Genomic DNA, 13,456 nt, shown 5'->3' with positions numbered 1-13,456 from the left:
GTGAAGGCTATGAGCAACTTGTGATATGTTTTGTTCAAACATATTTGAATTTTTTTTTTTTTTTTTATTTTTTTTACTTGTCTCTAATCAGGCTGTCTTTCTGTCTTTTATCAGTACCTGCAGTCAGCAGAGAGGGGGACACCTTTGTGAGCACGTCCATAGAGCAGGCCATCCGTACTGTGGACAGTGCTATTGAGTCCACAAGGAGACGTCTGTTTGATGGGTAGGATATGAAAAATTCACACACACACACACACACACACACACACACACACACACACACACACACACACACACACACACACACACACACACACACACACACACACACACACACACACACACACACACACACGGGCACTCAGTTCTTCACACTCAAGTCCCTCAAGTGATTGAATCAAAAAGCCATTTTGTTCATAATAGCTAACATATGGGTCGGGGTTTAATCTAAACACATTCACATTCCCCCATACCGATCGAGGTTATGAGGTCTTTTTGTAAAATGTAGCTTGCAATCAGTTCACACAGATTGGGGCGGGGGGGGGGGGGGTAATCACATGCAGAAGCTAGCATTCATACTGGCATGTCATATGAATGGAGCAGATATGGTTTCCTCCAAGACACTGCAGATCCTGATTTGCAATATACAGTTTTTACAATATTTCCTTTGTAATAATAAAAAAGTTGTGTTTTTCTTGGAGAAGGCTCGTTTTAACAGCCTCTGAAGTCTGTAACTTTATGTAGCTTTATTCACTAAGCTTTTTAAATTAATATAATTTGTACTTGAGAAAAGTAAAACATGTAAAAAAAAAATTAAAAAAATTGTAATGCATTGATGATAGACATTGTAGGAAAAAAAAAAAAAAAAAAAAAGCTGACAAGAGGCCCAAACTGCAAAAATATTACGTAATTTGTATTAATGTAAACATTCTGTCTTACACAGATTCTCAGTTCAGATCGAAACGCTCATGGGGAATTAGACACAATACAATTTAGCTTGTCCAACATAATCTTGGTGCGTGACTTGCATTTTGCAAGTTGAGTCAGAGCATTAAGGGAAAAAGCGTGTCCTGTCATTGAGAAGGGCTTCTAATATTTCCGCAGGATTCAGAGTTTTAGTGCGCAGGGTTTGCGATTTTGAAGTGTAGATCAGAATGCTGAAAGGCGAATAACAGCAATTTAATCCTGACAACTCCAGTCAACGGCTTTACTTTATATATTTAGACCCGTGTGTTACGACTTGCCTTTGTCACAGTTTAAGTATCTCCTTTTATATCTCTTGCACTGCTACTCGATTCAGGTCGTAACTGCGAAGCACCTGTTTCTACAGCCCTTATTGAAAGGTGATGATAAAAGTAATGATGTCTTGTATCCAGTGAAGTTTTCATTACCCCCTTGTGTGGAGATGTTGGTGGTTTTCAGCTCGTCAAGGTTTCCATTCTGTCGAATGGTGTGGTTAGCAGTTGTGCTTTTCTTGGCGTGCGCACACGTACACTCTGCGCGCACACACATGCACATAGACACACACGAAGGAGAGCAAATCGCACACGAACACAGCGGTTACTCGTGTTAAGGCATGGGGGATTTCCAGTTCTCTTTAAAGACAAGCACAGAATAGCACGCGGTGTCCTCCTTAGCGGACGGCACCAGCGTCTTTGATCATTCGGAGAAAAAAAAACAAAAATGGAAGTATGCCATCGGAGAACAAGAGCGTTTTAGAAGTAGATGCACACATTTATACATTAACTGCTTCGTTCCGTGTTACGGTTAGATCCCAATGTTGGCAGCAGCTGTTCATTGTTGAAACGAAATGCATCCGTGTTGCCAGCTTTTTCAGATTATTAAAACTAAATGCAGGTAAGGTAGCGTTTTCTCCCACAAGAAAACAGTGCTGTAAGTCCACCTTTGTTAAGTCCTGGCAGACAGTTTCCATGGCTTCACACTTAGTACTGCAGGGTCAGCTGCAGGAGTTGACAAATGTGGCCAGTTACATGAACAGTTCATTTAAACTCACCGGTGGTACTTTTGCAGATAAAGTCCCAGTGTGTTTCAATAGTATTTTAGCATAGGTTAGGTTAGGTAGTTACTTTATTAATCCACAAGGGGACATTTTTTAATTACATGTGCCCCATTTATGAATATGTTTGAAAAGTGAGCCTGATTTATTTATTTTTTATGCCAAAAAATTTTTTTTTTTTTTTATCATTTACACATCTTAGGAACGCCTTGATGGAATTTCTTCAAATTTGGGCACAGACGTTCACTGGCTCAAGGATGAACTGGTTGTACTTTGGTTATCTGAGGTCACTGGAACCTCGTGTCCATCCCAGAAATATCCCAGTAATATATCCAGAATGCCTCGAGGGAATTTCATTCCATCTGGCACAAACCTGAACTGAAAAATGAACTGATCTGATTTTGGTGGTCAAAGGGGAAGGCTACTGTGACCTCACAAAAAACATTGTTTGTGGCCATAACTTTCATACACTAATTATAACAAAAATTCCACACAAATGTCTAATAGTAACAAAGATGATGTGATGATATTGTATATAATAATAATAATACACTTTATTTGTATAGCACCTTTCATACGAGATATGCAACTCAAAGTGCTTTACAGCAAGATAATTACATTCAGTGTTTCACATAAAAACAGATATAAAGGAACATTTAAAAATATAGAAAAGAAATGAGATGCATAAGAACAGATACAAATGCATAATATTCGCCATAACCCCAGGAACAGAAGGAGACATTGTGCCCATATTTGACCTTTAGTCAGATACTGAATTGGTGACACTAATCTTCGGTGCTCAACTTGAAACTGTGGTGATTTTATAGATCTTCTGTGTTATCAGGTTGAATATGCGTGTCAAGCATCCATGTTGGGAGAATTTGTCGCGATGTATATATTTGAAGCATAAAACTTCGTTTTAGCTGTACTGTCCAAATGCCATCAAAGTCTTTATTGCATGTATTATAAGAGTCTGGACAGACTGTAAAGTGCAACTTGACACGTTGGCAGAGGTATACAACCACCAGGCAGTTATATAGAAGGGAGGGTGGAATACCTCTGGATCTGGTACATGGCCTGATGTTCACCACACCCTTCTGTCTGGTTACGCTTTAAAGGTTAGAGCCGGATGTATGGTGAAAAGAGTTTGAGGTGAGCGTAAAGCAGTCCAGCGTTCTTCATGAGGGCGTGGAAGCAGGAACAGCCCATAACCATGCACACAAAACTCAGTAATAAGCTCATGACGGAAGAGATTCGGCTCATGAGTGAAATGACTCGGATGTTTTCGCATGTTTTGGACTTCTCCTTGTTTCAACTCTCCGACCTGCAAAAGCTGCCGTGGAGAAATTGTCTGGAAAATGAAATCTCTTATTTCTGAAGAATGCCATTTGCAGAAGGCGATTTGAAATGCATCTTTTCTCCTGCTTTCTTTAAAAAAAAAATTTTTTTTTAATTCACCATGCTTTGACGTCATTTATTTTCTTCTTAACATCGTATTTATTGTCCCCTCTCCTTCTCTCCCACCTCCCCCGTACTCCAACCTCCCCGTCCCTCATCCCTCCAGTCAGCCTCGTACCCCAGGAGAGTTGCTTGCTCTCTTCCGGTATCCTCGCGACCCCTACACGGTGGAGCAGGCGCGTGCCGGGGAGATCTTCGAGCAGACTCTTTTGCTCATCCAGAACCACGTCAACCAGGGCCTCATGGTGGACACCAACGGCACCGGTGAGGCTAACAAATAAAGTAATATACTGTGCCACTGCGTCAATGATATAACCGGGTTTTTGTACCTTTGCTAGTTTTTTTTGCCTGATCTTATCTGTCATTGTAAAAAAAACTAAAAAAAAACATGAAAAAGTCAGAGAGTTATAAGATTTGAACGAGCGACCTCAGGTCTGCTTTTGTCAAATGTGGCTGTACAAAATGACAAAAAGAGCAATTCAAATGAACACGAAGTTAAAAATTCACAATACGAACTGAAAGGTAAAGATGCGGATTCTTGTTTTGTCGTCGTTGTTTTAGCTGCGTTTGAAGAGCTGACAGTGTTGGGAGGGTTATGACGCACCGCAAACATCCCTACCTGGAACTGAATCACCAATGTTTTTGTTACCTCGTATGTGCCCTGCCCATTAGCCCTCCAGGGGATGGGATATGTTTTCTTTTTTTTCTTTTTTACTTGAATTAAAGAGAGAGAAAAAAAAAGTACCTTTTAATTAAGACACTCTAGATTAACCCTTTATTGCCTTAATGAAATGTTCACCTTGGGTAATAACTTTGGCCGGTAAACCAGCCAAGTTGGGCAACATGTACCACGTATCGTGATTTTCTGAAATTGTCAAACTCTGTATTTAAGCTTTTTTATTTTTAGATTGGGAATGCACATTGTTAATCGGAATCTTTTATCCACTTAGTGACACTCGTGAGTTGTTTTTTTTCTAAATCAAATATTTCAATCCTCAAACAATAAGCTGTTGTATAGCACCAACCTTTTCAATTTCAAACCCATCATCCAAATTCAGGTACACATTTATTGGCTCTTAATTTTAAAATTAAAAAAATTAAAAAAAAGCCAATTCTTCCAAAATATACTTCCTACTTAATTCTCACTGGATTCAGTGCAGAGCTCCCCTCCCCGTTTCCTAAGCTAAGTGTTGTGAAGCCAGTAATTCAATTCTCTGTCTGACTGACCATGTTACCACGAGCAACAGTTGGCTGTGTATAAGCCCCCCTCCACCTCCCCCCAAATCTGTCTGCCATTTTCTCTTAAGCATGACCTCAGGGGACATCGACGTAATCGTGGAGCAGTTGACGACGAGCCTGTAAACAGTTTTATTGGTCCTGTGTCGCACCGCGTAACACTTAACCTACAATCACTGTTGAGTACTGGACACGTTTTAAGATTGCTTGTGTTGGTCCACAGATTGTCTCAATTATACATGCTGGGGGAGCATGGATTGATTTGGATGTTTATATTACATAAGAATCAGACTTTGTGTGCTTTTGACATACAAATGGAACAACTGTCCAATGGTCTACGGAGGAAAGCTGCAGCACTGTGAATTTTGACTTTATGGTGCATGAAAGCATTCATTGTAATGGAGGGGGCTACATGTAACAGCGTAATATCAAAAGGTTAGGTGTGTACAAAGTCAGTAATTATACATGATGTGGGGTTGTTTTTTTTTGGACAGTTTTTCTGAATCAATGAATTACGTGTATATTGTTGATTTATAAATAATAGCGTGTAAAACACTGAGAAGAGTTACAGGTCGTCCAGAAATTCAGGTGGAAGTTAGTGGTGGGGGGGGGAAGAAATAGAGCTTTGTGAGATATGAAGAGAGAGAGAGAGAGTGTGTTTTTATTTCTTATGCCAACAACCAAGTTTTCATTGTTGCAGTGGCCCCAAACAAAGCTAACAAAAGAGCTTTGTGCCCGTCAGCAGAAACAAAACCAAAAAAAAGCTGTTTTTATTATATCTCGACTCGACCTGGGAGGGCAACGCCACAGTTTCCCTATTCTCCTTTGAACCCTCACACATACAAATATACACACCATTAATGAGGCTGGCTATACCGTTTACACAGGAAGTCTCACCCAACCCTCACTGAGGTTGGTAGCACACACTTAACACTTGTTCTCGTGTGTAACCATAACACCGCATTGCTGACAAATCACACACAAACACACACACACACAAACACAAACACACAGGCATTGATATGCTGCACATTGAAGCTCTTACAGAGGCACTCTCCCATATCAAAGCGAGTCAGGGCAGGTTTGCGACATACTGCGACCTGTGCCCTCGAGACACGAGGTTATTTCCGCTGTCAGAGCCAGCAGCAGCAAATGACTGCATCGACCCTATACAAATATTTGATACACGTGCGCGTGCGAATGGTATTACCAGACACTAGGTTACTGTTCATTCGAGTGCCATGCTTCTTCAGACAGTGGGTTCATTGAAAGGTTTCTAAAGTAAGGTCATGTCAAATCAAACCACGCCAAGCACGCTGTGGACCAATAACGCTGCTTAAAACCCGGTTGTGTGGGGGTGATTTTTTTTTTTTTTTTCTCTCCTCTCTCGAATGAGTCCCTCTTTTCCTTTGTTCTCTGTGGCCGAGGTGCTCACGCAGACAGAGATAGAGGAAAAAGGACTTCGGTCTTGCGTTAACAACAACGATCGTCATCCGTACGTCCTTTAAAAAAAGGGGTTTGTACCAGGTTAATAACTGGACTAATTGATTCAGGGTAGAACAGCTTTCCTAATGTTCCTTAGGTGAACGGATTGGTGTGTCATTATTTTCACAAATCTGTAGCCTTTAAATGTTCATTCAGATTCAATTTTTGCTGCCTTTCCACAGCATTTCGCTACAATGACCTGGTGTCCCCCCACTTCCTGGAGGTGATCGCCAACCTATCCGGCTGCACAGCCCACCGCCGCTTCAACAACTGCTCTGACATCTGCTTCCACCAAAAGTACCGCAGCCACGACGGCACCTGCAACAACCTGCAGCACCCCATGTGGGGCGCCTCGCTCACGGCCTTCGAGCGACTCCTCAAATCCGTCTACGATAACGGTTTCAACCTGCCGAGGGGAGCCACCGATCAGCTCCATAACGGACACAGGCTGCCCCTGCCGAGGTTGGTGTCCACCACGATGATCGGAACAGAGACCATCACCCCCGATGACCGCTACACCCACATGCTGATGCAGTGGGGTCAGTTCCTCGACCACGACATGGACTCGACAGTGGCGGCCCTCAGCCAGTCGCGGTTTTCGGACGGCCAGCTGTGCGCCCAGGTCTGCACCAATGACCCGCCGTGCTTCCCGATCCAGTTCCCGCCGAATGACCCTCGGCAGCTGCGGAGCGGCGCCCGCTGCATGTTCTTTGTCCGGTCCAGTCCCGTGTGTGGCAGCGGGATGACGTCTCTACTCATGAACAGCGTATATCCAAGAGAGCAAATCAACCAGCTGACCTCTTACGTCGACGCGTCTAACGTCTACGGTAACTCGCGGCACGAGTCGGAGGAAATCCGCGACCTGGCGAGTCAAAGGGGTCTGCTCCGGCAAGGAATCATACAGCGGACGGGAAAGCCGCTTCTGCCGTTCGCCACCGGACCCCCCACCGAGTGCATGAGGGACGAGAACGAGAGTCCAATTCCGTGTTTCTTAGCTGGAGACCACCGTGCCAATGAGCAGCTCGGTCTGACTGCCATGCACACGGTGTGGTTCAGGGAACACAACCGCATAGCTACCGAGTTGCTGAGACTGAACCCCCACTGGGACGGGGACACCATCTACCACGAGGCCAGGAAGATAGTGGGCGCCCAGATGCAGCACATCACCTACAGTCACTGGTTGCCAAAGGTAACAGCTGCTCGTTACATTGTTAATAGCAATAGCGTGATAATAAGAAGAAATACTTACATATTCCTTTTTTTTTTTTTCTTTTTTTTTCTCCCAGATCCTCGGCGAAGCAGGCGTAAAGATGATGGAGCCTTACGCTGGTTATAACCCCAATATAAACGCTGGCATCCTCAATGCGTTTGCAACAGCCGCGTTCCGCTTCGGGCACACCCTCATCAACCCAATACTCTACAGGTTGGACGAGGACTTCCAACCTATTCCCCAGGGACACATCTCTCTGCACCGGGCCTTCTTCTCCCCGTTCCGCATCGTGAACGAGGGGGGCATCGACCCGCTGATCCGCGGGCTCTTCGGCGTCGCCGGTAAAATGCGTGTTTCCACGCAGCTTCTGAACACGGAGCTGACGGAGAGGTTGTTCTCAATGGCCCACGCGGTGGCTCTGGACCTAGCTGCCATGAACATACAGAGAGGAAGAGATCACGGCATACCGCCGTATAACGACTACAGAACCTTCTGTAACCTGACCTCGGCTCAGACGTTTGATGATTTGAGGAACGAGATTAAGAATGCGAACGTCAGAGAGAAACTGCAGAGGTAGTTATACGCCCAAGATCATTCCTCATATTTATTTATTTTTTTGAATTTGACGTAATTTGGCTCGAGCCCTGCATGTAAAAAAAAAAAAAAAAAAAAAAAGTGAACCGTTTATAGGGTTCTTGTCAGCATTTTGAAAGAAACCATCTTGGTTTGACTCATTTGAATCACTTCAGGGAATCTTGTGCCTCATAATAATTCTGGACCACGTTATATTTACATATGGTTTTGTGTCCCTGACCATTCCCCCCCCCCCCTCCACCACCCCCACCCCCACCCCACCCCACTTCCCACAGGCTGTATGGCACTCCTCTGAACGTTGACCTGTTCCCCGCCCTAATGGCTGAAGACCTGGTCCCCGGCAGCAGATTGGGGCCCACCCTCATGTGTCTGCTTGCGGCGCAGTTCAAACGCCTGCGAGACGGTGACAGGTGCAAGAAAGATCACAACACATCTCGCAAACACATTGCCTGATGAAAAAAGAAGGCCTCCAGTTCACCCTTTCAATCGTTGTCCTGCGTACTTCGTGGTTGCTTTTTTTATTTTCTCTTTTTTTTTTTTTTTATAATGTTGTGTGTCAAGGTCAGGCTTTTGGTTCGTGATGAAAAATAAAACCAAAGCATGATACTAACTGAAGCTTTTTTTTTTTTTTAGCAGTACTTCCGTGAATACGATTATTCAGGACTACGAGGCGATATACCTGCCCCCGCCCCTCTTACGTAAAGGGAGCGTTACAGTAGAATGCCACGAGGGGTGTTAAACTTCTGGCTCTTGTATAATTAAAGCCATATAATGCCAAGCGTTTCTCCCAGCTCCTCATTCTGTTCCTTGTCCTGTTCAGGTTCTGGTATGAAAACCCGGGCTTGTTCACTCCTGCCCAGCTCACCCAGTTGAAGCAGGCTTCTCTGACCCGGGTGCTCTGTGACAACGGGGACAACATCACCCGCATCCAGCAGGATGTCTTCAGGGTGGCCGAGCTGCCCCACGGCTACAGCAGCTGCGACGACGTCCCTCAGATCGACCTGCGCATGTGGCAGGACTGCTGCGAAGGTAAGGAAGAGTTCCGTTCGACACGTTCACTTGCAAAAGGTCTGGTTGTTAGAAACACATCTAAATACGATGCAGTAAACTCCAAAAAAAAAATCATCGTGATTATTATAATGAGCGATCAAACCCTTTTCGACAGGATCAACCCCAAAATTAACATGACTAAGTCTTAAGATTGCATTTGATGCGAGGCATAATAAAGCCAGTTTAAATTCATTTCACAGAACAAGAACAAGCAGTTGTTTGTTATTTATTTATTTATTTATTGTGTACTTACATTTTAATTCGGGATACACGCCATCTCTCCATTAATTCTTCTTTCGTCCCAGATTCTGACCCGGTCGCTCTTTGCGTTGACAAAACGTACCGTACAAGGGAAGAGCAAAGCTAATAAACAGAGAATACCCGGCCAGCAAGAAGGAGGGAGGAGCCTGTTTTGATTTATCAGCCACACATAGAGTTTCCTGTGCGCGCGCGTGTAAAGCAGCGCAGCGAGGACGCGCGCGTCGTTGCGCTCATTTCTATCTCGCCGTACGACGGGAAGTTTTGTGGTTCCTAGAAAGTCTTTATCTTCTTTTTTTTTTTTTTTTTTTTTTAAAGAAGGTTGTCTGGTGAATCGAAGGCACCCTGAGAGGATGAGCGGCCGGCTTTAAACTTTCCGATAAAGATGCAGCCCTCCTGATTCCATTCAACGGTCCTTCCTCACATTTATCGTGACCCGTCTCTCGATGCACTTTGCTGACATTCAGCGAGCCCCAGATGGGTCCTTTCAAGCAGAACGTGGCGTCAACAGTCGTGGTTTCCTGTTGCATGTGCATCGCGAGTGGTTGTTGTCTTTGAGGACAAAACTATACATGTTGTTTCCATTTTTTTTTTTTTTTTTATCATGTAGAATAAAAATATATAACTTGGTTCTCAGTTGCTGTGTGGCAAAACGATGACGACTCTATACGATTGTTTTTTTTTTTCCTCCGTTGGTGAACTGCAGTGTGTCGTGTTGTGTGTTTGACCCACCAGACTGCAGAACTAAAGGTCAGTTCAACGCCCTGTCGTACCACTTTAGGGGACGCAGATCAGCCGAGCACAGCTACAGCGAGGACAAACCTGTCGACAGCATCCAGGAGAACAGGTACCACAGCAAACGTCGGGAATTCATGTGCGGAAATTTTTTTTTTTTTTTTAAATCCGTGACAAGCTTGATGAATTCATCATCTGCGTTTCGGTGGTGAGGTACTAAAAAGGGGGAAATTCGATATTCTATACGCGCTGAAATGCATTTTCAGCTTTGCGGTGTCCGTGTGTGATGTTACTGAAATGTTTACTTCATACAGTACGATGCCGAGCTCTTCCGTGAGACTTAAATTCAGCTATTCATGGTTTCAAATGTTTCCTGCAAGAAATCGGGCATTCTGCACTGGCATGTGTTGTGCAACTAGTGAATGGGCCTGCAAACGCCATATAAACGATAGCCGCACAAGTACAATGTCATTTTAAACCTGCGCGTTTTGTCATTTTGCAGCTCGGTGGAGGAAGCCCCGGGAAGTCCTGTAAATGTCACCGCGACCTCCAAAAAGAGCACTGAGCCCTCAATCAGTGAGTTCCAGGATTTTGTGTCCGACATGCAGAAGACGATCACAAGCTTACGAAAGCAGGTGTGTTTCTTTACTGACACCAGGCGCCGGAGACATAACGTCCATGAACACGAGAGGACATGTGTTTTCACAGCAGATTGACACCAAAGTTAAAAAAAAAAAAAAAAAAAAAAAAAGTGTCATTTTCATCTGATGGAAGATGAAAATTGATGAGAGGGTTTATGAAGCACCCTCAGCATATGGCGTGGTTATTTAGAGTAATTCTAGGAGACGCTTTTTATCCAGAGAGTGGAGGTAATTGATATATATATATATATATATATTTTTTGTATGAGGTAAATTGAAAATAAATCTTTATGTTCAGGAGGATGGGGAAATCTTTGTCTGAAACTCTGTGTTGTCTAAAAGGCACTCTGAGGCACTGAGAGTTGAGCAACCCTCTTGCCTTCCTAGTATTTGTTCCATGAGTGTTACACGTCTTACCCAAGTTGCATCTTAAAAAAAAAAAAAAAAAAACCCAGCTAAGACATTGACACGACCAAAAGCCCCTCACATACAAACATATGTCCCATTAGCATGTCAGCGGACACAGTGAATTCCTCGGGGCGGCGTCCCGGCAATCCCGACCCGCGTCCTGCGGTCGACTGCTGCTTTCAAAGTCCTTGGTAATTACTGAAACCTTGTTGTCTTCGTATCTCTGCAGATTAAAAGACTCGAAACCCGCCTGAGCGAGACCGCCTGCGCCGATAGCGAGGGGCGCGAGCGCACGGACGGGGAACGGTGGAAAAAGGACTCCTGCGCCGTATGCGAATGCAGAGTAGGTTGGACGCCACGCGCAAGCACGGCACCGCAGGAGCACGTCCGCGCCCGCCCTGCTCGCGTTCTTTCCTTTTGAAACTCGAATCGGCATGTCGGTGTTTTCTCTCTCGCCGGGGGCCCGGCTGTCCGTCAGCCTCAGACACTCCGCGGGACTCTGCTCACTTTAAATGCCCCGGTTCCTCTTCGTCTGTCGCCGTTGGAAGCGGTTCACCTTTTCGAGCACCTCTTTGGCAGCGTGCTTTTCCTGGCACCGCTTTCTCCCCGCAGTGCCTTGTGTGTGTGTGTGTGTGTGTGTGTGTGTGTGTGTGTGTGTGTGTGTGTGTGTGTGTGTGTGTGTGTGTGTGTGTGTGTGTGTGTGTGCGCGTGTGTGTGTGCGTGTGTGTGTGTGTGTGTGTGTGTGTGTGTGTGTGTGCGTGTGTGTGTGTGTGTCTGTGTGTATACCAGCCACTTCTCTGGCTTTCATCCTTTATCTCTGACGCCTTGTTGATGCCAGCTGCTGGCAAAGGTGATGCCCCCCCCCCCCCCATGCCAAACCTAACTGGCTCCGTTCTCCTCCAGGCCTCTCTTTCCCTCCCGCTTACATTGTGTTGTTGTCTTTCAATTCAAATGTTCATTTTTTTTTTTAATTTTGCTCACCATATCTGATAACACGCCCGTCAGTTTCTCGCTCCCCCCCCCCCCCCCCAAAAAAACCACAAAAAAAACCTATCGCCTTCCGAGAGTCTCTGTAATTGGAGGACCTCTGCAATAATTCAACTTGGCAGGCAGAAGCACGATGAGGAAAGGCTGTCTGGGAAAGAACCGTCCGGCTCGACACATCATGCTGTTGCTCTAAAACGGAGCGCTCTGTTGTTCTTGCTCAGCCTTGTCGTCGGGCCCTCCATCGCCGGGGAAAACTTTTCAGTCACCGCTCAGCGCAAAAACAAAAGCAGGAGACGGCGACCAGCTGATAACACACACGTTGAAGACATCCATTTTGTGAAGTCAAGATAACTACGGCGCGCTGTCGTCGTCGCTTCTGCTTTTGCTGCAGCGTGTAATACTTCGCGGCTCCCCGTATTTTCGATGCGAGGTCGAACTCGACGTACGTGAAACGTGTCTTGGGAGGTTTCGGGAGAGGTCCGCGCGCCCTCCCCGTCTTTGGAAAAGCAAACAAACTGCGTCTTCTGCGCGCTCTGCGAAGTTTATGGACTAATATCGGCGCGGAAAAAAAAAAAAAAAAAAAAGCCCGACGTTCAGACTTTGATGTGTGGACGGAGAAAGAGAAAAACAAACTGTTAAAACGTATGTAACTATTTTCTAATAAAGGAGGACTTTTAAGGCTTCCACTTATTTGGTGTGAGATTAAGTCGGAACAGCCGGCAGCCTGAGACAGAGAATGAAAGCGTGCGTCTCACACCAGAAGCATGAGGTATTTGGCAACCCCCCCCCCCCCCCCCGTCTTAGCAACGCGCCCTTAAAATAACAGTAAAACGCTTAAGACCTGTTTTTTTTTGTTTTTTTTTTGTCGGCCAATCACGCAGTCAGCTTTCTGTTGCCTCAGGGTACCGGTGCTCCCAGCGGCCTCATTTTAAGACCCGGAGTCCTCCGGTTTTAAAGAACACAACTGACCGACTGTCCCTTCCTGTCCCCCCGTCCCCACTACAGGACGCCCAGGTGACCTGCTTCGTGGAGTCCTGTCCGGCAGCCGAGTGCAAACGGCCCGTCAAGCTAAAAGGCGCCTGCTGCCCGGTGTGCCTCGAGCGGGCGGGCGTCGACGGGCGGCCGAAAGCAGACGCCCGACACGGATAACCCCCTCAGGACCGCCCCCCTCCGACCCCCACACACACACCCCTCACCCCCCACCCCACCTCCCGCGGACAATCCTCCTGACGAAACAGCTCCGGTTGTCTTGAGAGTCACGCAGTCAGACGTATCGAGAGAGGAGACGAGACTCACGACGGTGAGCTGACCCGCGGCCGCCGGCCAAACCTCGATAGACCCAATAGCCTCGCCTCAAGTGGGTTTTTTTTTTTTTTT

At 45.7% G+C, this 13,456-nt stretch overlaps 1 protein-coding gene across 2 annotated transcripts in view; it reads left to right on the top strand.

The window, feature by feature from the left end:
* Positions 1-13,250, top strand: part of LOC138632124 (peroxidasin) — a 48,947-nt gene extending 35,697 nt beyond the window's left edge. For both annotated transcript variants that reach the window (XM_069717442.1, XM_069717441.1), the window contains 10 exons: positions 115-223; positions 3,582-3,739; positions 6,379-7,385; positions 7,483-7,979; positions 8,276-8,410; positions 8,821-9,029; positions 10,044-10,155; positions 10,546-10,678; positions 11,322-11,435; positions 13,085-13,250. In XM_069717442.1, the coding sequence (XP_069573543.1) occupies positions 115-223; positions 3,582-3,739; positions 6,379-7,385; positions 7,483-7,979; positions 8,276-8,410; positions 8,821-9,029; positions 10,044-10,155; positions 10,546-10,678; positions 11,322-11,435; positions 13,085-13,228 (2,618 nt within the window). In that variant the 3' untranslated portion in view covers positions 13,229-13,250. The remainder of the gene's footprint in view (positions 1-114; positions 224-3,581; positions 3,740-6,378; positions 7,386-7,482; positions 7,980-8,275; positions 8,411-8,820; positions 9,030-10,043; positions 10,156-10,545; positions 10,679-11,321; positions 11,436-13,084) is intronic.
* The last annotated feature ends 206 nt before the right edge of the window (positions 13,251-13,456 follow it).

The sequence above is a fragment of the Brachyistius frenatus genome, unplaced genomic scaffold, assembly GCF_029030835.1.
Source record: "Brachyistius frenatus isolate BFR_SWC_R1_liver_20210118 unplaced genomic scaffold, ASM2903083v1 Contig_175, whole genome shotgun sequence".
Lineage (NCBI taxonomy): Eukaryota > Metazoa > Chordata > Actinopteri > Embiotocidae > Brachyistius > Brachyistius frenatus.
The sequence above is the reverse complement of the archived record's forward strand: the minus strand, read 5'-3'. Positions and strand labels throughout refer to the sequence as shown.